The sequence below is a fragment of the Prinia subflava genome, chromosome 16 (genome assembly GCF_021018805.1).
Source record: "Prinia subflava isolate CZ2003 ecotype Zambia chromosome 16, Cam_Psub_1.2, whole genome shotgun sequence".
Classification (NCBI taxonomy): domain Eukaryota; kingdom Metazoa; phylum Chordata; class Aves; order Passeriformes; family Cisticolidae; genus Prinia; species Prinia subflava.
This window is the reverse complement of record NC_086262.1, coordinates 9575901-9599468: the sequence shown is the minus strand read 5'-3', so window position 1 is coordinate 9599468 and position 23568 is coordinate 9575901. Positions and strand designations below refer to the sequence as shown.

Sequence of the window (23568 nt, the reverse complement as noted above, 5' to 3'; positions counted from 1 at the left end):
AGGTATTAACCACCAGGGAGTGAATCTAAATCCATGATGGAGAGTAAATGTTGTTTGTGGAATGTGGCACTGAGCTCCAGCTGCCAGCAAAGGCGGCTGAGCATCCAGCAGGAAGGATGTGCACGGCTGCCCTGTGCTCCTTAGGGAGTGACAGTGACTGCTCATGAAAGTACCAGCAAAAAATGATGCCAGGCCAGGATCAGAGAGGAGAAATGCTTTGCCATTCCACTCAAGTAACTATTAGACCTATTAATGTTGATCCAGCCTAATCTGATTTCCCTCCTTCCCAGTGCTCAGGTTCCCACCTGGTCAGGCAATCCAAACCAAACCAAAACCCAACCAAGCACTGTCATCGTTTTTCATATTTATATTTTTGATTTTATTTTTAATTTTTATTAAAAAACAACCATTATTAAAAATGAATCATTTACTGGAAGGCTTCAGCCAGGGAGAACTCTCATTTCAAATCTCATTAACAAAACGCAGCACAGTTATAACCCCATAGGCATAAAAAAAGACCCCAGTTAAAAAAAAAAAAAAGAGGGTACTTCAAACCATAGCTTATAACTATGCAATTTTCTCAATACCAATAGGGAGAATTTTGTTAAAAGCCTGCAATTCAGAATGTCATGGAAGACTTTTAAAATCCAAGGGAAGAAGGAAGGATGTGCTTATTAAAAAAATCAAAGGCCCTTGGATGTACTTGTCAAGCCCAAAACAGGGTATGTTTAAAATTAAAAGTTGGTGAATAATTTTATTAAAAAAAGAAACAAAACAAGAATGAAACAAAACAAACACCCCAAAACATTTCCTTGGTCTGGGAACTTTAAAGTCAAAACCAAATAAAAACGGTCTTAAAATATATACATATATATGGCTTTTCATTTTGCCTATCCGTTTCATTGCAAACAAAAATAAATTTAAGGGTGGTATTTGGTTTTAAAAAAAGGTTCTGTCCTTCTCTTCAGCTGTCAGCTGGAGTGGATGGGATGGAGGCACTGACTTGTGGCACTGACGATGGGCTCAGAGTCCCCCTGAGTTCTCCTTCATCCTCGCCAGTATCCGGGAGTACACGGGTGCTGCCAAGGAGAGGAGCAGGTTGGGTGGGGCAGGCACAAACCAGCCCCTGCCCCTCTCCTCCAGTCCTGCTACACCTTGCTTAGAGCAAGAGAGAGGAGAAACCTCTCTTTAAGGGATGGGGGGACACAATGGGATTTAGAAATGAGTGGAGAAGTTGTTTTACCTAATCGAGGATTCCTCTGAGAAACCTGCATGGAAAGAAAACACAGGGTTTGCATACATGCAGCAAATATCCAACAGCCATAAGAACAGTTTGTATGTCAATATATTTATCCTTAGTCTCCAAAAACTATGGATGAGTGACTCTTCATTATTGGAAGCTGATATATAGTAGTACTATGCCAAGGTTACATTCACAGTGTGCTGCAAACTGAAGCTTTGTGTTGCAAAATGTATTATTATTTCTTATATTACTAAATTATGCAAGAAGAGAGGATGGTTCATTCCATGAAACACATGCACTCCTTTCCTTGGAAGTCAGCATATGAATGTGACATGATCTTCCAATTATTATTACCAAAATGTCATTTTGGCAGTTTTACAGTGAGAGAGTTTTCCCTTTTACCTTGGATAATGCAGATGCCTGTTTGAAGATTTCTAATGCGGGATCTGCAGGCTCATCACCTCTTTCTTGTGGCCTTGAAGCTAAAGGTAGGACATTGAGAGCACTGAAATACTTGTCAGAGCATGCAGGCTGCTTCCTTCCACTCTTTTCTGCTGAAAATCCCACAACAGACTAATCTCTACTCACCAAACTGGAGCAATTGCCCCACGTCCCCAGCCCCTCCCAAAGCAGTTTTGATGTAACAAGGTTGCTCTGGACATTTCTCACCATGGACCTACCCTGTGGCTGTAAGACGGAATTCACAGCATAAATGACACCATTTGTGGCCATGATATCACTTTCAGCAACAGGCTCCTTGTTGACATGTATTACATGGTTTTTCTGTTCGGTAAAAGAAAAAAAAAGTAGATGAGACTCTTCCATCATTTCCATTGTTATTAAGAAACCCCCTCGCTTTGCATCCATTCATTTACTGGATGGCTGAAGGCATTTTCATTCCTCTTGCCAATCAAGGGGAATATAAAGACAAATTATGGCCTGAGCAGTTTGTCCTGGAATGGCTGGCAGGCTTTGGAGTTCCTCAGTGCAGCTGGCTGGGAATGCATCCCATGGCAGCAGAGCACATCAACAGCACCCTGCCAGGGCATGGCTGTGGAGATGGGATCAGGAGAGGGCAGGACTGGACATGAGAAGGGTCAGATCAATGCACCTGGAAACACAGACCCTTCCAACTTTGTCCTGTGTTTTCTTATACATAGAGTGGGCTGTGATTGCTTATTTTCTGAAATGATTTTTTCCTCAGTAGAGGATCCTACATTCCCTTAATGTAGTGTAGAGTTTGTGAAAGGAAATTATATGTCTAAATAAACTCTGCTGCGCTAGGGGAGCCCATGCAGAGATCGTTTTCATTACACAAAAAGATATGTTAGCTGAACAAGCTATTCATTTCATTTATTTATGTTTTTCCCCCCATGACTCAGGGTTAAATTTATGGCAGCCCCTGGAAATCATTTACAACTGGTCGTCTGGGGAGAAAGCTGAAGCAAACCACACTTCATTCTTCCAGCTTGTTGAATTGAGCAAGGGCAAAAGCCCCTCCAGCACAGCCCAGAAAACACTGGTGGGACTGTGCACACACTCAGGAGAGGTTCCCACACCATCCACATGAGCACAGACATGGTTCAGGGTCTGTGACATGGCCAGCCAAACACTGGACAGCCCTGCTGACCACAAAAACCCCTCTGAGGTGACTCACCATGCTGACTTCCAGTTTGTCTCCCTGCATGGATTTCAGCCTCACCAGGGCGTTGACGGCGCCGCTCACCAGGATCTCGTCGGCCACGTGGAACTTGAGGATGTTGGCAAGCTCCTTGGCATTACCTGGGGGAAGGAAACCTTTACATATGCAAACCAGCAGCAGCACTTGCCTCCCATATTTCACATGCTGGAATGGAATTACTTGGTAAACACCATAATTTCCGGAGATGCAAAGAACTAATGTAAGATTTTAAAAACCAACCAAAACCAAAAACCAGGCAGAAGGACCTGGTTAGGGCATTGAGGCCATTCCTGCCCAGGCAGGTCAGGTTCCCAAGTCCAGGAGGACACTCTCCCAATGTCCCACCTTGGTACCTACCAAGCCTGCCCTACACATGAATTCTCTCTTGGGTTTTCATCCCTCATTCTCTCACTGTGCCAAGTGAGAACCTGCTTCTCTTGCTGCTTTCACTTCCCAAGGAAGTCTGGGATGGGGTGGGGAAAGACCCATGTGAAATAAGGAAGCAGACAGGGCATTCTGGTGTTTGCAAATGTCACCAAGGCCAGTGTCCCTTGGCAACAATCCTCACAGCTGGGTAGGAGGGGGAAAAGTGCAGGAGAAGTGACACTAATGTCTCATGGACTGATGCCCTGATTCCAGCCCACTGAGTCTCTTCTCATACAGCTGTGCTTTGAAACAGATTTTAGGAAGATAAGGTGCTTTCCCCTGCACCATCTGTTTTCCAGAAGAGGTGTTGATGTGCACAGCCTGGGCCAGTAGCACTTCATCTTCTTCAGAGGACACAGGGCCACTGACAAGCCCCACAGACAGACAGGGTCATTGACAAGCCCTTCAGACAGCTAAGGTGCAAAGGTGGCCTCCACCCACAGAGCAGCTCCCTCAGAAAGGGGGACTTTTTCTTTCAGTGCTTTCAAAGGTTGTGTGCAAGTTTTTTCCATTATGGTTTTCCTAGGGTGGCCACAGTTCACTCTGCACACCCTCACCAGCACAATCCACTTCTTCGTCAGAGGCATAAGCTAAACATGTGTGTGAGAAAAGAGCATCTCAAGTGTCTGCATCTGGGAATCTTCATTCCTGCAGCCATTTACAATGGTTGCAAAACATTTCTGAAATATTTATATATTAATGGTAGGACTGGACTGATACTACTGGTTCCTAATCCCTGCACTTAAAAGGATAACCAGCAACCATGGGCAGATGCTTCCGAAATTATGATGTCAATGTTTGGCTGGGTTTTAATGACAAGAAGACATTACATTCAAATACCTGACATTGTTTCCAACCACAACCAATTTTCAACATGAACAAAATAAAAGATCATGCTGCTTATCCAGAAGGGAGTTATTAAACATTCCCATGATTTTTCCACACCCAGCCTACATGCCTTTGCTCTTCAGGATACTGGTCTTCATCTGAGCTAGAATGGGACATTGTTGGCTTCCTAGGATTAGACTGGACCTCCTGCTTTGCCCATGTACATGGAGAAGGAGACACAGCTCCAGCCTTTTATTACTTAAATTTTATGCAGTGTAACTTGAGGCTGTATGTGGATCATGTCTTCTCTTTGCAAAACTTCCTGCAGACACCCTGATCCTGTGTGGTCAAGAGTCACATTCTCACTTCTTTCATCCTGGAAAAAGGCAGAGGCCTCACTGGTTCTTTTAGAAATATCTGGGAGTTATCTCACTTACACCACCAGCACAGCCAAATTAAAAGTCACAGTGAGTTTCTGACACACACTACAAACATGTTTTCCAAGAACACAAGGCAGTATAAACCCCACTTGGGGAATTCAGTGCCACTCTGTGCAGCCTCAGCTTTCTGCTCATACAAATTCATTGGGTAGGAAGCTCATGTTCCAACAAACAGAGCCAAAGAATGAGATACAGCAGAGGACCTTGGCCATTCCTCCCAGCCTCCCAGCAGTCACACACAGCAGCTCATCACGCAGAGGTTCTGCAGATGCTCACCCAGCAGTTTGTTGAACTCCCCCTGGGGCATGCCTTGGAAAGCTTCGTTGGTGGGAGCGAACACCGTGAAGGTTCCCGGCCTGTTCAGGTTCTCTGTCAGACCTGCAGATTGGATTGCAGCCACCAGCGTGCTGCAAAGCAAACATGCATCAAATGCTTCCCTGCAAACCCCTTCCCTGCGTGCTGGGCTCAAGGGAGAGCTGGGGAGTTACAATTGTGAGACCCTGCTGGGGTCCAGCAAATCAAATAACCAAAATGCTGACTAGGGAGGAAATGAGCCTGTGAGGTCCAACCAGAACATCTGAGAAATGGCAAAGCAAGCTGGGAGTGCTCATTCCATGGGGACCAGACGGTATGGGGAGTCAGAGAGGTCTGGCTACAGTGGATCTGAGGGGCAAAGATGGATTCAGAGCCAGATTCTTATGGTATTAAGGGAGCCACTTACTCTTGGCTCACAGTTGGCTGAGGGTTATTTGAAGTTTCACTCCCTATGATTTAGAGAGACCACGGTTTTGGATGATCTTTCTAGGCTAAAATAACATATCCATTGTCATGACTACAGCCCATAATGAATAGAAACTGCTTTGGCAGCTCTCCTGCTCTAACTGGCACTTGGGAAGAGCAGAAAGGTCACCTGAAGCGATGGTCTGCCTTGAGAACATCCATCACAGAGCCCGTCGGGGGAGTCAGCATCTTGTCCACACTGAAGAGGGTCCCAAACCTTCCCCTCTTGTCATGGGCAGCAATGCAGGCATTTTCAATGCAAAGGTTCTGCAAACATAATGGCAAAAAAGAAGATTTCATTGGAATATGCTTCAGAAGAGAGATGCTGATACTTTCACAATGCTCATTTCCACTTTTCACACAGCAGTGTAGCATTAGAGCACTGAGCATGGCTGTGCCCCAGGGAGCACACACGGGAGGGACTCACATTGCGGTACACAAAAACTCTCAGCTCCTTGTCCCCCAGAGTCTGCAGTTTCTGCCCATGATACAGATATTTAGAGGAGAGCTGCTCTTTAACGATGTGGTTCAGAAGCAAATTTCTCATGTTGCTGTCAATAACAGGGAGTCCATCTGCAGCACAAAGTATGGAAAAAAACAGTGATTCACTTAAAATGGCTATTGAGACACTATAAACCATTCAAATACAGAGCATTACCCACATCAGTTTTAAATTGTAAACTTAGATGCCACTGCCTCGAGGAATTTGAGAGAGGATTTGCATCCTTGTGCACTGAAATTTGGCTGAAGTCTGTTTGAAGGAGATCTGTGGCCCAAACTGATGAAAAAAAAGGATTTAATCTTTGGTTTACCTTTGAACACATTATTCACTGGGGCAAGGAGGGTCACTTGCTCAGTGCCAGTTAGATGAGAACTGAGACCAGCTTGTCTGAAAAGGTCTGTAGACTTGGAAACTTCAGATTCTTGTGCCAACTCAAACACAGTCTTAGCTGAAAAGAAAAGCAACACATAGTAACCTTGCATTAAAGGTCATCCACTCATCACTATCCCCTATAAATCCAGGATTTCCTTGGCAAAATAGACAAAAGGAAAGCAACAGAAAGAAGGCTGCAGAGAGGCACCAGTACCTGAGTCTGGGATCAGCAGCTCATTAACAAAATGTACAACGCCGTTGGTTGCCAGGACATCCTTGTTGGCAATGATGGGCTTCCCGTTGAGGGTCAGCTCTTCCCCACTGCAGCCCACATCCAAAGTGGTTCCTTCCAGAGTCTCCATGGTCAGGCCAGCAATGATGGCCTCAGCACACATGGCTGACTTCAGGATGTGATGGTTCAGCAGGTCTGTGAGAGAGGAGAGTGTCTTAGTGAGCTGCAAAACCCAGCTATGAAAGTACTGCAGCTTCCAGGGGTCCTGTTCAATGGCCAGGGTGAACTCCATAAAATGCAGTTATTTTAAACTGAGCTGATTTTAATTCCACAGCCTGTGAAATAAAATGCCTAAAAAGAGTCCCTTTTTATACACTTCTGCCAACTTCAAGAGGCTTCATGTGGGTACTCAACTCACTTGTCAGGGGAAGTTTCATTGATTAGATATTACTTTTCTTGCATTTTGCTGAATCAATAGAAATCACCACTGCAGAAAGTACTAAAACAAAACACAGAAAAGGGACTGCTTCAGCTCCCTCATCCATATCTGGAGTCCACTCCTGCCATGTGTACACATCTACAACCAAAGGGAGCTGGGCTGCCCAGTTAAAAAAGATGGATTGTGTCACATCTGTTTACAGCAGCTGCTGCCAGAGGGTATGGAGGAGCTGTTGACTTGTGCTTGAGAAAAGATTTAGAACTGAAAAATACTCAGTAAAGAAGCATTTACCCCTCAGGGCTTCTGGGTCTCCCAGGATCCTGTTCAGTGTTTCTCGTGGGATCTTCTCAAAGGCTTCATTGGTGGGGGCCAGCAGTGTGTACTGGCCCTCGCTTTCCAGCAAGCTGCTGAGGTCAGATGCAGCCACAGCAGTCTTCAGGGAAAAACATATTCAGCCAGGATACAAAGGTCAGAAACTTTGTCCAAGGACACACTAAGGGCCAGACTTATTAAGGCTTTTATAATTTCAGAGGACTTACAAAAAAATCCTGAATAGCTTCATTCAGCACTTTGGTCCCCTTATAAATTTGACCCAGCCCCATGGTTCTCTGCTGTTTCAGAAATTTGAGTACAAGAGCCCTTTTTTTTTTGGCAAGACTGAGAGTTACTTCAAATACCCAGATATGCCTGGAAAGGCTCACAGTGCTTTCAGTGAATAATTCAGATCACAAACCACAGCTGGCTAAATGCAAACCCCCTGTGCATCTTCCTTAATTTGGCAAATATCCAGGCAAATAAATCAGGACACATCAAACTGGAACAGTTAATGTCTCCTAAGGCTAAGACTCCCCTACAAGAATGAGGAGACAGACTCAGTCTCTCTCTTTTCTGAGCAGCCACAGAAGGGTGACAATTATTGTCACAAACCCCTACTTGCACTGATAGCAAACACTTCTCTTCCTAAATCAACAGGAGCTACATTGGTACAAGGGTTTCATCAGCAGCTCCAGGGTCACAGCCCAAGACACTGGCAAAGCTCCTCAGGACCATTCACTGGGAGTGGGAGCATCTTTCAGAGACCTGGAGCAGCGTGTGCTGACTCACCCGGAGGGTCTCCAGGCTGTCCTCAGTCTCAATGATCTGCTGGATGGTGTTGGTGGTGGTGGCAATGACTTTGTCGATGACATGCACCACTCCGTTGGTGGCATGGTGGTCAGCCTTGAGCAGCCTGGCACAGTTCACAGTCACAATCTGCAGAGGGAAAGGCCCAGGGGGTGTTACATGCACGAAAACCAGAAGGTAAAGCAGCCTCTGCTGCTTTTATATTCCTATTTTGAATGCAGCGAGCACTTTATTGAATCAGCGAGAACAGAAATCTGATTTCCTTAAAAGACACACCAAAATTCAGAATGTACTATCAAGAATGTTTGAAACATTTCAGGTTTAAAGAGCTTTGAAAATCATCAGTGATTTTATCTACCCTCAAGACTAAGAAAATACGCCATAACTAATACTTGGGCAAGCAGAGTTGCACAGCAGTGCGGGCAACTGCCCTGCAACAGCATTGAGGAAACCATCTGCTTAAAAATATTCTTTTCAGACTCCTTTATAATGTAGCTTAAACCAATAGCTGTCAACCCAAGCATTACAGAGTCCTGGAGGGCCCAGGACAGTGCAGGAGCTGCAAGGCAGCTGAAAAGCAAACCTGCTGTGGGTAGGTTTAATAAGAGGAAGAATTTCTTTACTGCAGGTGACCATGCACTGGAACAAGTTGCCCTGAGAGGATGTAGGGTGTCCCTCACTGGAAATATCCAGAACCACGGGGACACAATCCTGTTCCACGTGCTCTGCCTGAGCAGGGAGGCTGGGCCAGGTGAGGCACTGTGGTCCCTCCCAGCCTCGCTGTGCCCCGTGCACGCCTCACCCCGTTGGGGTAGTGGTGGATCTGGATGGGCAGGTTCTGGTACATGGAGTTCAGCGTGGTGCCGTGCCTCAGGTCATCCGTCAGGACCCGCTTGTCCACCATGTGGTAGCGGAGGGCGTTGAGCAGCTCAATGTTAACGTTACTCACTAAGGAATCCAGGGTTTCCTGAAAATCAGAAAAATCAATGTTTCAGCACTGAGTGCAATTGGGCATCTGTTAGAGAGTAGCCAGGGTGATCCCAAGGTGGGGGTGTGGGCATGAATATTAAGTGATTCATTCAGCCTCATGCCATTTGTGTAAATTAAGAGCTCATCTTTCTCAAATCTTTATCTTTTACCTTACAAAAGCAGCCAAGAGCTCTGACACCCTGTCCTTGGCATACAAAGGGCTGATTGCAGCTCCAGGGTGGGATTATTGCATGGAAATGAGCAGGAAGGCAAAAGGGCCACTGACAAATACTAAAAGACTTTCCCAATAGCAGCATCCCTGCCCAAGGGGCTCTGCTGGGGCATTTGGGGCAGAGGCTTGGCAGTGGGGAGACCCATAAATATCCCCCCTCCCTGCCCTAGTAGATGTTCTTGTTCACGAGGATGCTGAACTGGGATGGGAGCACCAGCAGGACAGCAGTGACCACTTCAGGAGTGGAGATATCACAAGACATGGAAAGAGAAAATCAAAATGAATGTAAAGGAAATGTAAATCTAACTGAGCATGGGACACACTCATGTGGGAATTACTGAGTCTCCAGTTGGGACTGGCTATTTGCACAAATTAAGAACAACCAGAATGGTGATGTAAGGGTCAACAAGAAAACTGGTAAGGGGTGGGAAGCTTCTTGCTGCAAGTCTCAATTCAATCTCTAATGGTAACAGGCAGGGAAAACTGAATGAGGCGATTTCTACATCCACATCTTTCTGGTGATGGGACCCTTCAGAAGCAAAGCTCCAGAGCTGATGGACCACTGCAGCAATTACCATCCTGGAAATCCACAGTCCTTGCTCTATCAGTACTATGTGCATCCTGACAGACCCCTGCAGAGCTGGATCTGCATCAGGGAAAAACAGAGCAAGAGGAGAAAGCAGAGGAATTTTCTTACAGCAGACAAGGATGCCCAGGCCTCATTACTGGGAGCAAAAATTGTAAAACTTCCAGGTCCTTCAATTTCTGGCCTGAGGTTGGAGCGGTCGGAGTAGAGCTGTGTGGTGGAAGAGCCAACCACTCCCAGGGTTTCATAGATGTTGGAAAGTGGCAGAGCTGAAAGAAGAGAAGGTTAAGTTCCCAAAAACATCATTCCTCCTTCTGGCTGAATTAAAGCATAGCTGGTGAGAACACCTGGGGAAATGAAGCACATCAGGGGATTGGTGTCTGCTCAATAATTAGATAATAAATAATCATAGCCTGACAGACTCTCCTTCAATTACAGCAGTGCAATCCAGATCTAGTGTATTCTTGCAAGTTTGAATGGATTCATTCCGGATTCACACGAATGTGATTTAGGCAAGCAAAGATACTGATTGCTTTCAACCAGTCCTGCTTGTATTCAGGCTTTTGGGATTTGGTGTTGGACACTGCTGCTCTCAGTGTCCACTGACCATGTGCACCAGCCCATGTGGTTAACTTGGAGGCATCAGACTTTTGTGAAAGGAAGTGTTCTGAAAGCAAGAGCAGAAAATGGCTTTCTTCAATAAACCCAATTTATTCCCCCCCAATATCAACTGTATTTTCTCCTAAATAAAACTTTGCTAACCCCATGCTTGCCAAAATGTTCAAGGCCAGGTTGGACATGGACAGGCCTTGGAGTAACCTGGTCTAGTGGAAGTGGGTTGGAACCGGATGATCTTTAAGGTTCCTTCCAATCCAAAAAATTCCAAATAAAAATGAGAAAAGATTGGCAGAGCTGTCTATTACTCTATCATTCCTTTGCATTGAATTCCCAATACAGATAGATTAGTTGCTGGAATAAGAAGTTCCTTATGGCCTTCCCATGCTCGATTAAGTTCAGTTACATCCAAGGTTCTGAGCTGTCTGGAACATTTAGCATGCTTTGGAGCTGATCTGACCCTTGGCTGGTGCTCCACAGAGCCCATTTTGACTTGTTCATGGCAATATTGTGCATAAATTGCAAAAATGAAATCCACTTTGAGCAATTTTCTAACATTTCCCTTTACTAGGCAGCTGTATAATTTTAAGAAGCCTAAGAAATGTCAAACATATTTTTACCAGCTGGGCAGCCTTTTTCTCCAGGAACTTTTTCATATCCAGGACAGCACTCGTAACTGATTACTCTGGAATAAGAGATGGATACAGCAGATTAACCAACAGTGTCTCACAGCTTTTTCTCTATTTGCTACGGTTCGGGGTCCATCCAGATTTGGGGATGATTCCAAGCAGACTCTTCATTAGAAATACAGACTTCAACAAAAGACTAACCACACTTTTATCTCCTTCAGGGCTGCGTGTTGCCAATTTCTCTACAGAACAAAAGCAGACACGATTTCTTTTCAAAACCACACTTTCCAGGAGACTTTATACAAACAGTGGATGGAAACTGATTCCACAGTCCAACAGGACTGCCAGTGCTGGTTCATCTGGGCAGGTTTCCCATGGGATTTGGGGATCTCCTCGGCTGAGTGCTGCTGTCACATCTCATCACTGCTCAGGCAACACCCACAGCTCCACCGTGGCTGTTTGACCACACCAGTGAAGGGTTTCCCTCTCATCCCACCCTGATTTGTCCATCACCAGAAATTATTTGCTCACCTATGGTAAAACCCACAAGGCAGACGTGGAGGGAAAGGAGAACCCTGTTCTCAGATATTTACATTGGGAAAAGCCCTGCAAGGAGAAATATCACCAGTGGTGGGATGTGCATCCACAGGCAGCACCACAGCACAGCTGTGTCCATGTGAGCACCCTCAGAGCAGCACTTCCTTCTGACTGCAGCACTTTCCCTGGTAAAGGGGTCGGAGGCACCACCCCGGGCTGTCCTGCTGGTTTGCAGACCCTAAATAAGCAAGAGCTGCCTGAAAACTGCATCCATCATCTGAAGCTCAATGGGAAACAATCATCTGATTCTCAAAGGTTGGCCATTTGAGAGAGCATGGCTTGGTCTTATGAGGGAGAAGAAAAAAAAAAAGAAAAAAGGAAAGGAAAAAAATAATCCAGAAGTTACTTGTTTATTTTCCCAGGGGGTTACTTCACCCATTGCTCTATGCTTGGTGTGAAGGTAACAAGGCCACCTGATTGATGGGCTGAGAGAGCCAGAGAATGGGTACTCCTCCCAAGGACAAGCATTTCCTCTGCTCCCAGTTGTATTTGAGGCAAGTAGGATGCTGTATTGCTAAGGGTCAGCACACTCACTCACAGAGAGAGGAAAGTCCTCCAGCTTCAGATATTTGTCATAATTTAAAAACTGTTAACAAACAGTGGAAATGCCTGGGGTTTAATAGGGAATTATTCAGGGCAATTAAGAGCCAGAAAGTGAAACAAATACCTGCTTTTCTGTGACAGAAGCAAATAAATTCTATGTCACAGTTTCCTAAAAGAATTACAAAGCAAACCCAGACTGATTGTCTAGACATTATATATTCCATGTGGGAAAGAGTTTGCCTAAAGCAATCCCTTCCTTTGACTACTGGAGATCTTAACACCCTGCTGCTCCACTTTCCCAGACCCCCTGTCTCGTCTTCATTGGAAACATACACTTTCTTCCCCCACCACTTCCCTCCCCTACCTCCAATTTTTCTTTTTTTCACCCTAGAAACTAAATCCAGTCTAGACAGTTCCCTTGGTTCAGACCTGTAATCAAAGATGAAGAGCTGATTAAAGAGAAATCATTCCAAAGTGCTGATGAAGGCTTTAAAAGCCTTCCATATAGATCAACTGGAGATTAATGAGCTGCTCCAAAGGGGCAGGACGTGGATGCACACAGCCTGTGGCACACTGCCTCAGAGCTGCCCTGCACCCCTCAGGTGCCTGCCAGGACGGGAGGGCACTGGGAAGGGATGCAGACACCTGGTGAAGTGGAAGATGTCCCTGCCCATGGCAGGGGGATGGAACTGGATGTTGCTTCAAGTCCCTTCCCAGCCAAACCATTCTGAGATTCCATGACTGCACCTCCTGCTTTTCACTGGGTTTGTGGGCATCTCCAGCAGAAAGGGAAGCTCATGGCAGCAAGCACTGAGGCAGAAACAGGGCCAGCTCCACTTGGGCAGGGACTCCCTCGAGTTCCCTGTCTCACTCTCCCACTGCAGGTGCCCTCAGCATCCCCTGGTACGTGCCTGGCACATCCCCATCCCGGGCACTGCAAACTGCAGAGGACCAGGTGAGCACAGAGGTGCTCAGCCAAGGGCTGGCACCTACAAGGAGCCAGAGATGAGGGTTATAAAACACAGCCTCAGCTTCAGGCATTTGGCCTCCCATGGCTGGCGGACCAAGTGGAAACAAAAGACCACCCGGGCCACCCAAAGGCACCACGCTCAGGGGTGGCACCAGGGCATGTCCCCAACTGCTCCTGCAGCACCTGCAGCCCTGGGAGAGGAGCAGCAGAGCCGTGGCTGGAGGATGCTCTGCATCTCAGTACTGCTGTGCCCTGCACACCCATGAGGAGGGGAGGCTGCTCTTGGCACCTCCTGCTCCCGCTGGGTCAGAGCCACAGGCTGCTGCTCAGGGAGGAGCACTCCCCTGAGCCCCTCCAGCCACTGCTCCTCACTGGTGCTGCTGCACAGGAGCCTCTGGAACTGCCCCGTCCATCCCTGTTCCTGCTCTCTGCTCACGGCCTCAGCCCATCCAAGGGACACAGTGGATGTCAGTGATGTGGGCTGGATTAGCACTGCCCTCACACAAACAGCATTTGTCAGCCACTCTGCAATGCCTTGACCACAACTTCCTGACCTCCTCATTCAGTAATTTCAAGTCAAATCTATAGTTTTTTAGCATCTGGTTTTAAAACACTACTTCTTAAATGTCTATCTGTATCTTGCAGAAGCAAGTTCCTTTAGTTTAGGCTCTTATTAGTCATTGTTCCACTGCTGGTGCATTCTTAGGAGCTGAAATTAAATTTTAAGTGCATTTTTCAAGGTAATAAAAATAAGCTTAGGCATATATTAGTGAAAAAAGATCCATTTGTAATAATTTCCTGTAATAAAGCCCATATGTTTTGTTTTTGTAAAATAAGTGCCAGTATTTTTTTTCTAAACTGAGGAAAGTACATCACCCATGAAAAAAGGGAAGTTAATTTAAACGAGGGGGAGAAAAGAAATCTATTAATGGGTCATTCCTCAAAAAATAATCAAAATCAAAATTTATGAGTTGTCTTTTCATTCTCAAGACAAAACAGTGTGTGGGGATGTGTTCCATTCCAGAAATCCCCAGTTCTGGAAGAATGAGTTCAGTGCACAAGGGAAGGAGAAAAATATAAAACACACAGGCAAAATGATGAAAATATACTCTGAATAAACTCTTTCTTGGACTTGGGAATAACCAGCAGTGGAAAGTTACCTAATTACCAACACACTTTTGTCTCAGTGCTCCTTGAAATCAAAGCACTGTCAGACTTCTTGCCAACTATCTTATCTCATTTCATCAGCAGTGATAAAAACTCTGCATTAATCCTCTACCTAATTTCTCTGTATCTGTGTGAGCCAGTACTTCAGCAGAGAAAAACAAGTTAAAAAAAAAAAAAGGCAGATAAAGAGGTAGGAGTCGTCTTCTGATGCATGAGCTAAAATTTCCATCGTGCACAAACAGTCCCAGTGGAGCAACTCCACCCCTGTGGGCTGGAAAATGCCTCCCAAGCATCAAATCCACAAAGTCCCCAGAGTCTCCCCAGCGAGGTGGAACCTCTTTGTTTGTGCCAACAGCCCCGGAGGAGCTCAGCAGGGACCTGCAGCTCCCCAGGGCACTGAGCCCCCAGCCTGGAGCACTGACCCAAGGAGAGGCACGCAGAGCCAAGGCTGCAGACCCTGCACATCTGTGCTTCCAGGCTGCCTTTCCCTGCTGCTCCAGTCACCCTGAGCCTCCTGATGCAGGACGTGAGCATTCCACGAGTGAAGTTTTGCCACAGGCTTGCAGCAGCTTTTCTGCCTTCCTTGCTGAGGGATGAATTTCTCTGCTCTGAGCCAGCTCTGCAGGAGCTCAGCTTTGCTCCTCAGCAGTCCCTGCTCCCTCTCTGACCTCCCTCCCCACTACCTGTTTGAAACAGTGCTCAGAGCAGGAAAAAGAAAGAAACCAAAGCCCTCAAAACTCTCCTGGAGCCAGGCATTTTTACCTGCCACACACAAACAGCTTGTGGCACCACTGACCCTTTAAGCAAACAGAGAGGAAAACAGCCAGGTCAAATGTGAAGCAGATGAGATGGGTCAGGTGTCTCCTCCCCAGGACTGCAGCTCTCAGGTGGGAAAAACCTTTCATGAGGAGGAGAAAATGGCCATGCTTGTGCAGCTCCACCATCCCCCTGGGGCTGGTGGAGAGGATCCCCCTGCATGGAAGAGGACCATTCACACAGCTTTACACTGCTGACTACAGGTCCCAAGCAAAGGCTGGATCCACCCAGTTATGATGAATGTGCCAAATCCTGTTTTTTTTCTAGGATTTAGGGGTATTCTCAAAACCTCTCATGGACCAGCTCAGTCCAACAGGAGGGGTCAGTTTGGAGGTTTATGCTGAGCACCATCAGCTGTGCCCACCTGATCTCCTGGGCTTTGACACCCAAGCACGGCACAGCACCAGACTCCTGACACTGCAGTAAGAATTTGACTGCTACAGCATCATGTCCTTTATAGCCCAAAGGACTCCTGATTGCTTCCATATGCCAGGCACACCATGTCCAGTGGGAGCCATCACAAGCAAACATTTGTAATCAGAGCTGTCCCAGGGTCCCCCGGAAAATGTGAGTCAAGGCACGTGTCTTTTGTTCTGCAGCAGCACTGACAGAGGGGAAACACGGCCCAGGCTCAGGAATGACTGGGAGGAGAGAAGACAATAACACCCATTGAGGAGATGATGTAAAGCAAAGAATAGTGAGCAAATTCTGTGGATAATGGAAAGATTACCTCATAGGTTAACAGGCAGGTTAATGGTCTGTGTGCTTTTCTCTCAGTAATGCATCACTGGGTGAAACACTTGGGTAAAAGCAGAGAAAATGAGGTAGAAGAGATCAACCCATCTCCTCAAATGAAATAATGAAATACTGCCAGATGCTGGTTATTCCACCTCCTCCTCGAGATAAGTGGATGAGTTTGTCTGTGCCAAATACAGCTGCACACTTGGTTTACTTAAGGTTAGTTTCTCACTTGCTTCAGAGCTAAAGAAATCCATGGCTGGACTGCTTTGCCTTTCAGTGACCACAGCAGCAAAACTCTCCCACATCCACAGCTGAGTCGTGTTTTCTTTGGAGACATACTAAGCTACTCTGTTATCAGAAGAGGCAATCATGAGACCATATTGCTGTGCCATAAACTGGTGCATTTTATGTCAAGAAGTGCCTTTATTCAGCCAAGATGACAGCCTGAACTCTAATCACTCAAGTTAAGCCTTCCCAAAATTTTGTTTGTAGAATTAAGGGGAGGTGCTCTGATTGTTTGTTTTTGTAATATTGCCTCTCCCTTTTTTTTTTTTTTTTTCTGTAAAGGCAACTGGACATTAGGAAAACAATGGTACCTGCACACTACATGGTACAGTCAGCAATACATCCTCCTGAAGTGCAGAATTTTCCTCCTTAGGGCAAATTCATGTGAAGCACAATGAAAACCCAAAAGCTATGCACAGGCATGGCTCCTTGTTTGCTTCCCTCCTCCCCACACCAACATGAATCCCAACAGCCAGGGAGGTGTCACAGCTAAGCACATGATGGCAACCCAAATCTGCATGAAAAACAGCATGTTGCTGTGGGTCTAATTGCAATTTACACCGAGCCATAAGGGAAACAAATGAGATGACTTTTTTCTCTCCATTCTTGACCCTGCAGATCCAGAATGAGACCTGGCCCACAGCTCTGATCCCACAGCCAGGGCTGCTCAGGGAATCTTTGCACTGACCCTGGGTGCTGCCATGGTTGTGATGCTGGGGGCCAGCAAGGGTGTCCAAAAGCCCAGCCTGGACAACAGCAAGGAAAAAGATTCTCTGCTCCTGCTCTACGGCCTGGCAGATAGTCAAGCATGCATAGCCTTAATTATCTGCTGACTGCATCTTTCAAAAGACTGGCCCGAGGCTGCTCACACAGATTCTTCATGCAACAGCTACTTGAATATTATTGTTTGCAATTTTAGACGTGGAATTGGCCTGCAAGTCTGATTAACTTTCCTGGTGGAGTCAGAGAGTGTTGGCTAAAGCTGACACCTCTTTCCTTTTATTTGTTTTCCTTTCCAAAGCAAACAGATGGAGATGAATTTTACATTCTCTCCAATATCCATCAGCTCTGGACTGCCTTTTTTTTCCCCTTTTTTTATTTCTTAAATCCAGGCATCATGGAGCCTATCATGGAGACAGTACTAGAAAACATCTGGCACACACTTCATTCCAGCACAGAGAGCTATATAAGCATATATAGAAATGCAATTAGAATAAACTATCAGGGTTTATATTTACATGGCACTTTTCATTCTTAACATCAAAGTGTTTCAGAAAAACAAGTATTTCTTAGGGGGTAAAAAGCTAAAACGATTTTTAACACAGACACACATGACCCGCACACCATGTGCTCTGACACCCCACATCTGCCACCCAGCACCCACCTCCACAAGGGGGTCTTTGGGGAGACCCTGTCTGGCACTCAGGGACTTACGTGGACTTCCCACAGATCTTCCTCTGGTACCACTGCTTGCAGTTGGTGAAATATTTCCTGTTGGTGCCGATCAGCTTCTGCACCGCGCACACGTTGGGGCTGCAGGGAATGACAGAGCAGAGAGGGTCCTGTAAGCCTCCCTCCTTGCAGTGCTGACCCCCAGCACGGAGCCAGAGCCCACCCAACAGTGCCTGAAAAGCCCTGCTGGGATGGCAAGGGAGGAAACCTTGAGAGCTGCAAGTCAGCTTGCTCATTTTAGGCCTACAGTGACTATCATGAAGTGGAGGAAGCAGTGAAAGAGATCTCTCTTTACTCTGCCAGAGCATCTCTTTTTTCACTGAGTGCAAATACTGGACTTTTTTCCATGTTCCACCTCTCACCAAAATATAAAGAAATCAAGTAAAAATACTTTGGTCAGAATTTCCATGGTGAACAGCTACTTAAAAGTCAAAACTCAGCTGAAACCCGAGAAAGTTATGCAACGATTCCTTGCAAAAGAAACGATTATTCTATTGTCTAGGACATAAAAAAGATAAGACAGATACTTATCAGCCTACAGACTTGCACCAAACCCACAACTTTGGCTGCATGATAGACTCAGCAATTTCTGAACATGAATGCTGAGCTGAATGAGGGGAAAAGGAGCAGTGGCACTGCCCTCCCCTGTTTCAACACACCAGATATGACAACACAGATCAAGAGGGGCTGTATCAGCCCAGAAGGCACCAAGAGCTCCTGCTCAGCCAAAAAACCTGGTGGCTGGTGTTCCATGTGTGAGTAACCCTGCTGAGGGCAGAATGCAGCCCTGCAGCTTTCGAAGAAGTGGTATCAGCATGAGCAGAGATGTGGTCAAACTGGAGCTGGGAGTTTCCTTGCTGCTGGTTTGGCCAGCACAGCATTTCCCTGCTCTGCCTGGCTCACCCTCTCTGTGGTTTGTGGCCAGCAGCCCTGGCCACATGTGTAGGCAAAACATGGTCAGCACAAAAGATAGGATTTATGGAGCTGGGTTGCAAGGCCATCAGCTGCCTCTGGCCTTGACCAGAGGTGCAGCAAATGCTCAGGCAAGCTGAGGATGCTTAGTGCAGCTGAGGCTGGATTGCCAACACCACCACCATGTCCCAGCTGCAGCAGCACCAGCAAAAGTATGCACAGTATTGGCTGCCAATACTTGACAAGAAAACAAATAATTAAGCAAAACACATAAATCATCACTTCAGCCTGTCAGAAGTGCTGTGTGCTGTCCAAGGCAGATTTTTCATCTGCACAAACGAAACTCAGAATGGGGTCTGGAGATGCTCTTGGGAAGGCCGTGTTGCTGTGCTCAGGAGAACAGGCAGCAGCCTGTGTCCCGCTGCGTTTGACCGGGGCCCTGCCCGCCTGCCCCCCAAAATGAACAAAAGCAGAGTTTGCAGCACAGCCACCAAGTCCTCCTGTGGCCGTGCTTTGCTTTTCAGCGGCATCCCAGAGCGGGCCAGCCTGCCATCATTAGCATGAATTAACCTGAGGGTCTCCGATACGCGGCTGGCTCCGGTGCCAGCCTCCGCGGGAGCCTGGCTTGCCTTCAATGAGCCTTTGTTGGTGCTGCTGCTGCAGGGCCCTGCCGAGGCAGCATCGACCCTGCGTGTCCCAGGCACCTCCACCCTGCCCCGGGGGAAAGACAGGACCTGCGAGACCCGGGGACACCCAGCTCATCGTTTCCCTCATTACTGCCACGTCCAGTAGTGTTAGTTTGTTTCTTCATGAAAGGATTTCGTTCTGTTTCTGTGTATAAGGCAGGGAACAAGGAGCAAGGATGTACTGACAAAAAAGTTAGAAATCACAAAACCCAACTTTCAGCTGGTGCAAACTGGCCCAGACTCAGCAACTTCCAAGCCAGATCATCATTTAGAGAGACCTCTGTGCTCTCTGACTCAGCCCACCTTGGCCACCCTGCCCCGCCGTGCAGAAATACGGTTCCAATTACATCGAAATTCCAAGCCTTGCCTCAATTTTAGCATCTGGCTGACGGCAGTGGACAATCCCTCTAATATTCATCTTGACAAGCCTGGCTACTGAAGGACTTGTTTGATCACTTCCCCCACATCCCCAGGAGCAGCCTGCCAAGAAAACCCTTGTGCCTCCCGGACAGTATTGAACTGCCTCGCTCCCTCCTCCCTGCCTGGGTCTGCAGCTCTCTGGGGCTGCTCCTCCCTCCCTGACTTATGGGGGAAAACTTCTTTCCAGTTTTTCCTCAGTGTGCAAAAACCCCTGCTCAGGACTGTGTTATCAATGATCCCCGCAGGCACGCTGTAGTAGCGGCTCCCTGCATTGCATGTTCTGGTTCCTTGCCCAGTCTGGCTTAAAATGAATTTGTCAACACTCTTCCCTCTCCTCGTTGGAGTTCATCACCTCTGCCATGCCGTTCCCAGCCAGCCGTGCTGACTCCAGGATAAAACTGCCTATTGTTCCCCTTCAGCCAAAGCCTTTTGCTTGGCAGCAGCAGCTGGGAGCTGCTGGGACAGGGGCTGCTCTTGAGAAGAGGCTGAGAAAAGCAGGATTTGATGTGCAGCCCCAGATACCTGCAATGGCTGTGGCCATGGGCTCCCCAGCACCACGTTGGGCCCACAAAGCTGGGTGGGTTTGGAAAGAGCACTCCTACATTTTCACCTTTAAATGTTTATGTTCCTTATGCACTTTTCAGCTCCTCTCACTGACTTGAGCTGGTTCATTTAAAAAAAAAAAGTTAATTAAGACGTACAAGTTTTGCTGTAGAGCCAAGCTCTGCCTCCCAACTCGTCTCAGCTCAATAGGGGCATTGATGGTGTGGGGGATGCTCACAGCAAAGGGTGGCAGTCCTGGTTGCACATCCCTCTGGAGCTGGCTCCTGCAAGCAACACGACATGCCCAACATCCAGGATGTTTTTGGCTGGTTTTGTGTTGCTTTATCTCTTTGGCACATCATTAATCAATGCTCAAAATTCCATGTAGGTTCAAAAGTTAGCTTGGCATAAATCACTCTTTCCATCAGAATGGGAGCAGTGAGCAAAGAGCTGTGGTCAGCTACACTGGCTTTATCTCAACTCAGATGGAAGTTCTGGCATTCCAGTTCCTTGTGTCTTGCAAAGATCACAGCCACATCTTACCCAGATCCTCTGTTAATTGTGCAGGGAGTAATGCAACAAGATTCTCTCTGCAGAGATAAGTGCTTTACACCAGGACTGCTCTAACTTATTCAGCCTGTGCAAACTTCAATCTCAGGGCTATCAGCAGAACTATTTTGTTTCACATCACACAGAGATGGTGAACAGGATTCACTGTATTTCTACATAAATCACTGCAATTCTGGCACTATTGACCTATTACAAATAGATACCAGCTCAGAATTTGCCTCTTGGATTGTGCCCCTGATCAGACATACAAACAGCACATCCCTTGTCATAGATTCAGACCTGGATCCTTGCCAGAGAATATATCAAATTGCAATATTTAAATCTTGGGAGTTTTTTTTATTTAAAGCATTTCATGACCCTGCTTCCAGCAACACACTTAAACAGAAGCTTCAACTCCATCACTGTCACCATCCTGAGAGATGGAAGCCAGCTGAATAATCTGTCCTCCTTTCACGATTCCTAATTCCTAATATATTTTAAAAACAATGGGAACAGCATTGGGTTAACATTGGGTTAGTGTTCTGTCTATTAATGAAGACTCAAAGTACTCACTCTATAACAGGCTGTGTATCAAGCAAGAGAGGTCTACATGCATTTTTCCATAGGCCTTATCTTGTAAGGTTTATGCATAAATAAATGATTTTTTTTTTTTTTTGTTGTTGAGAAATCTTCCAAGACTAACTGGGGTTTCCAGTCAAAGAATAAGTTGGTGCTCACTCCACAGAGACAGGGAAGGGATTTGCCTTTTTTTCCCCCTACAAATTCATGAAAATGAGAATTCTTTACACAAAATCTTTAACAGCTCAAAATCCAGGAATTTTTATCCCCTTTTTCCTTGACAGGGATAAAGAAGCATTGAAGAGTCTGAACTGACATCTGCAACACTAAGTTTCTTGACGGAAAGGCAGAAAAGTTACCGAAAGAAAGAAAGTTCCGGGGGGATGAAAGAGAAAGAGATGGAGCAGTGACTACCGAGAGCTGCCCGCGGGGCCGCCCCGGGCGCATCCCCCGCGGGCAAACGCAGGGGAGAAAAGGCTTTAAAAGAGGTTTTCCCCTCCCTGCCCCCCGGCGCTTACCCGTGCTGCCGGCCGCGGAGCCGGCTGTGCTGCAGGACCTGCTGGTACGGGGACTTGGCGGCGGCGGCGAGCCCGAGCGCCAGCAGCAGCAGCGGCAGCGGGCGCGCCATGGCCGGGCACGGCACGGCTCGGCTCGGCTCGGCACGGCTCGGCACGGCACGGCTCGGCACGGCACGGCACGGCTCGGCACGGCACGGCACTGCACGGCACGGCACGGCTCGGCACGGCTCGGCACGGCACGGCTCGGCACGGCACGGCTCGGCACGGCTCGGCACGGCTCGGCACGGCTCGGCACGGCTCGGCACGGCACGGCACGGCTCGGCACGGCACGGCACGGCACGGCTCGGCACGGCACGGCTCGGCACGGCTCGGCACGGCTCGGCACAGCACGGGACCGGCGGGACGGGCCGGGCCGGCGGCAGAGCCCCGTTAAATGCGGCGGCGGAACGGGGCGGGGGCGGGAGCGGCCCCGCGGGGGGAGCGGAGCCGCCCGGCCCGGCCCGGCGGAGGGGAGGGGAGGAGAGGGGAGGGGGGGCCACCTCCCTCGAAGGGCATCCATCCGTCCCTCCTCCGCCCACCCGCCCTTCCATCCCTCCGTCTTTCCCCACTTCGCTCCATGCGTGCCGCGGAGAGCCGGCGCGGCGAGGAGGGAGGGACACAGGGATGTGCTGTGTCCCCCTTCCCAGAGCAGCGGTTCATCTTCCATTTCCTCTTCATCCGGACTGTTTCCCTCCATCCTCCCCCGGTCGGGACTCAGAGCGGTGCTTGCACTGCCCCGCTCCGGTGTCCCACCGGCCCCGGCCCCTCCGCGCTCCCCCTGCCCGGGCTCTCCTGGTGCCAGCCCAGCCGCGGGAATGTCACCGCGGGAATGTCACCCACGCTGCCCCTCCAGGTCCCCTCAGTGTCTCCTCAGCCACTTCCAGCACTGGCAGGGGTCGCCCTTGACAAGAGGTTTCTTGTTGCTTTTATACCAAACCAGATGAGAGCAGGAGCTCTTAGGCTGAGAAGGTTGGGGGTGTTCAGTCTGGAGAAGAGCAATTCAGGGAGATCATCTTTAGATACCCTAAACAGTACCTGAATGGGGCTGACAAAAGGAAAGAGAGCAACTTTTTATATGGATAGGTAGTGTTAGGACAAAGAAGAATGGTTTTAAGCTAAAAGGGGAGAGATTTAGATTTGATATTAGGAAGCAATTCTTCTCTGTGAGGGTGGTGAAGCCCTGGCACAGGGTGCCCAGAGAAGCTGTGGCTGCCCCATCCCTGGAAGTGCCCAAGGCCAGGCTGAACGGGGCTTGGAGCACCCTGGGATAGTGGAAGGTGTCCCTGCCCATGGCAGGGGGTTGGAACAAGATGAGTTTGTAAGTTCCTTCCAAACCAAACCTTTGTGTGATTCTAAGATTCACTGCAACATCCCAGTGTTTGTAAAGGATTTGCTCTGACTGGACTGACATCAAAGTTGAAGGGCTCTTTCCTCCCTAAATCTGCCTGGGAAGCAAAAGGGGTCCTTTGGGGCCACTTGCCCTAAGGGACAGATCTGTGTAAAATCCTCCTGTGGCTTTGCAGACTGGGCAGGGGCCAGCAAGGGCAGCTGCTCAGCAAAGGATGGGAATTGAAACGTGTCCAGCCAGCAGCCACTGAGCCAAAGAGAAAAAATCTTCAGCAATATTAAGCACTTTAAATTTACAAAGATTTTTT

The 23568-nt window shown here is 47.8% G+C and overlaps 1 protein-coding gene across 1 annotated transcript; it reads right to left on the bottom strand.

Moving 5' to 3' along the window:
* Nucleotides 1–352: 352 nt before the first annotated feature.
* On the bottom strand, nt 353–22234 carry TGFBI (transforming growth factor beta induced). Its single transcript, XM_063413519.1, has 17 exons — nt 21875–22234; nt 17650–17748; nt 11088–11152; nt 9964–10121; nt 8868–9032; nt 8048–8194; nt 7235–7376; nt 6487–6699; nt 6211–6348; nt 5826–5971; nt 5529–5665; nt 4895–5025; nt 2901–3025; nt 1924–2026; nt 1646–1725; nt 1244–1268; nt 353–1079 (listed from the first exon to the last, which is right to left on the bottom strand). Exons 1-17 carry the CDS (start codon nt 21982–21984, stop codon nt 1024–1026), a joined length of 2040 nt encoding a protein of 679 aa, XP_063269589.1. The 5' UTR covers nt 21985–22234; the 3' UTR covers nt 353–1023.
* Nucleotides 22235–23568: the final 1334 nt, after the last annotated feature.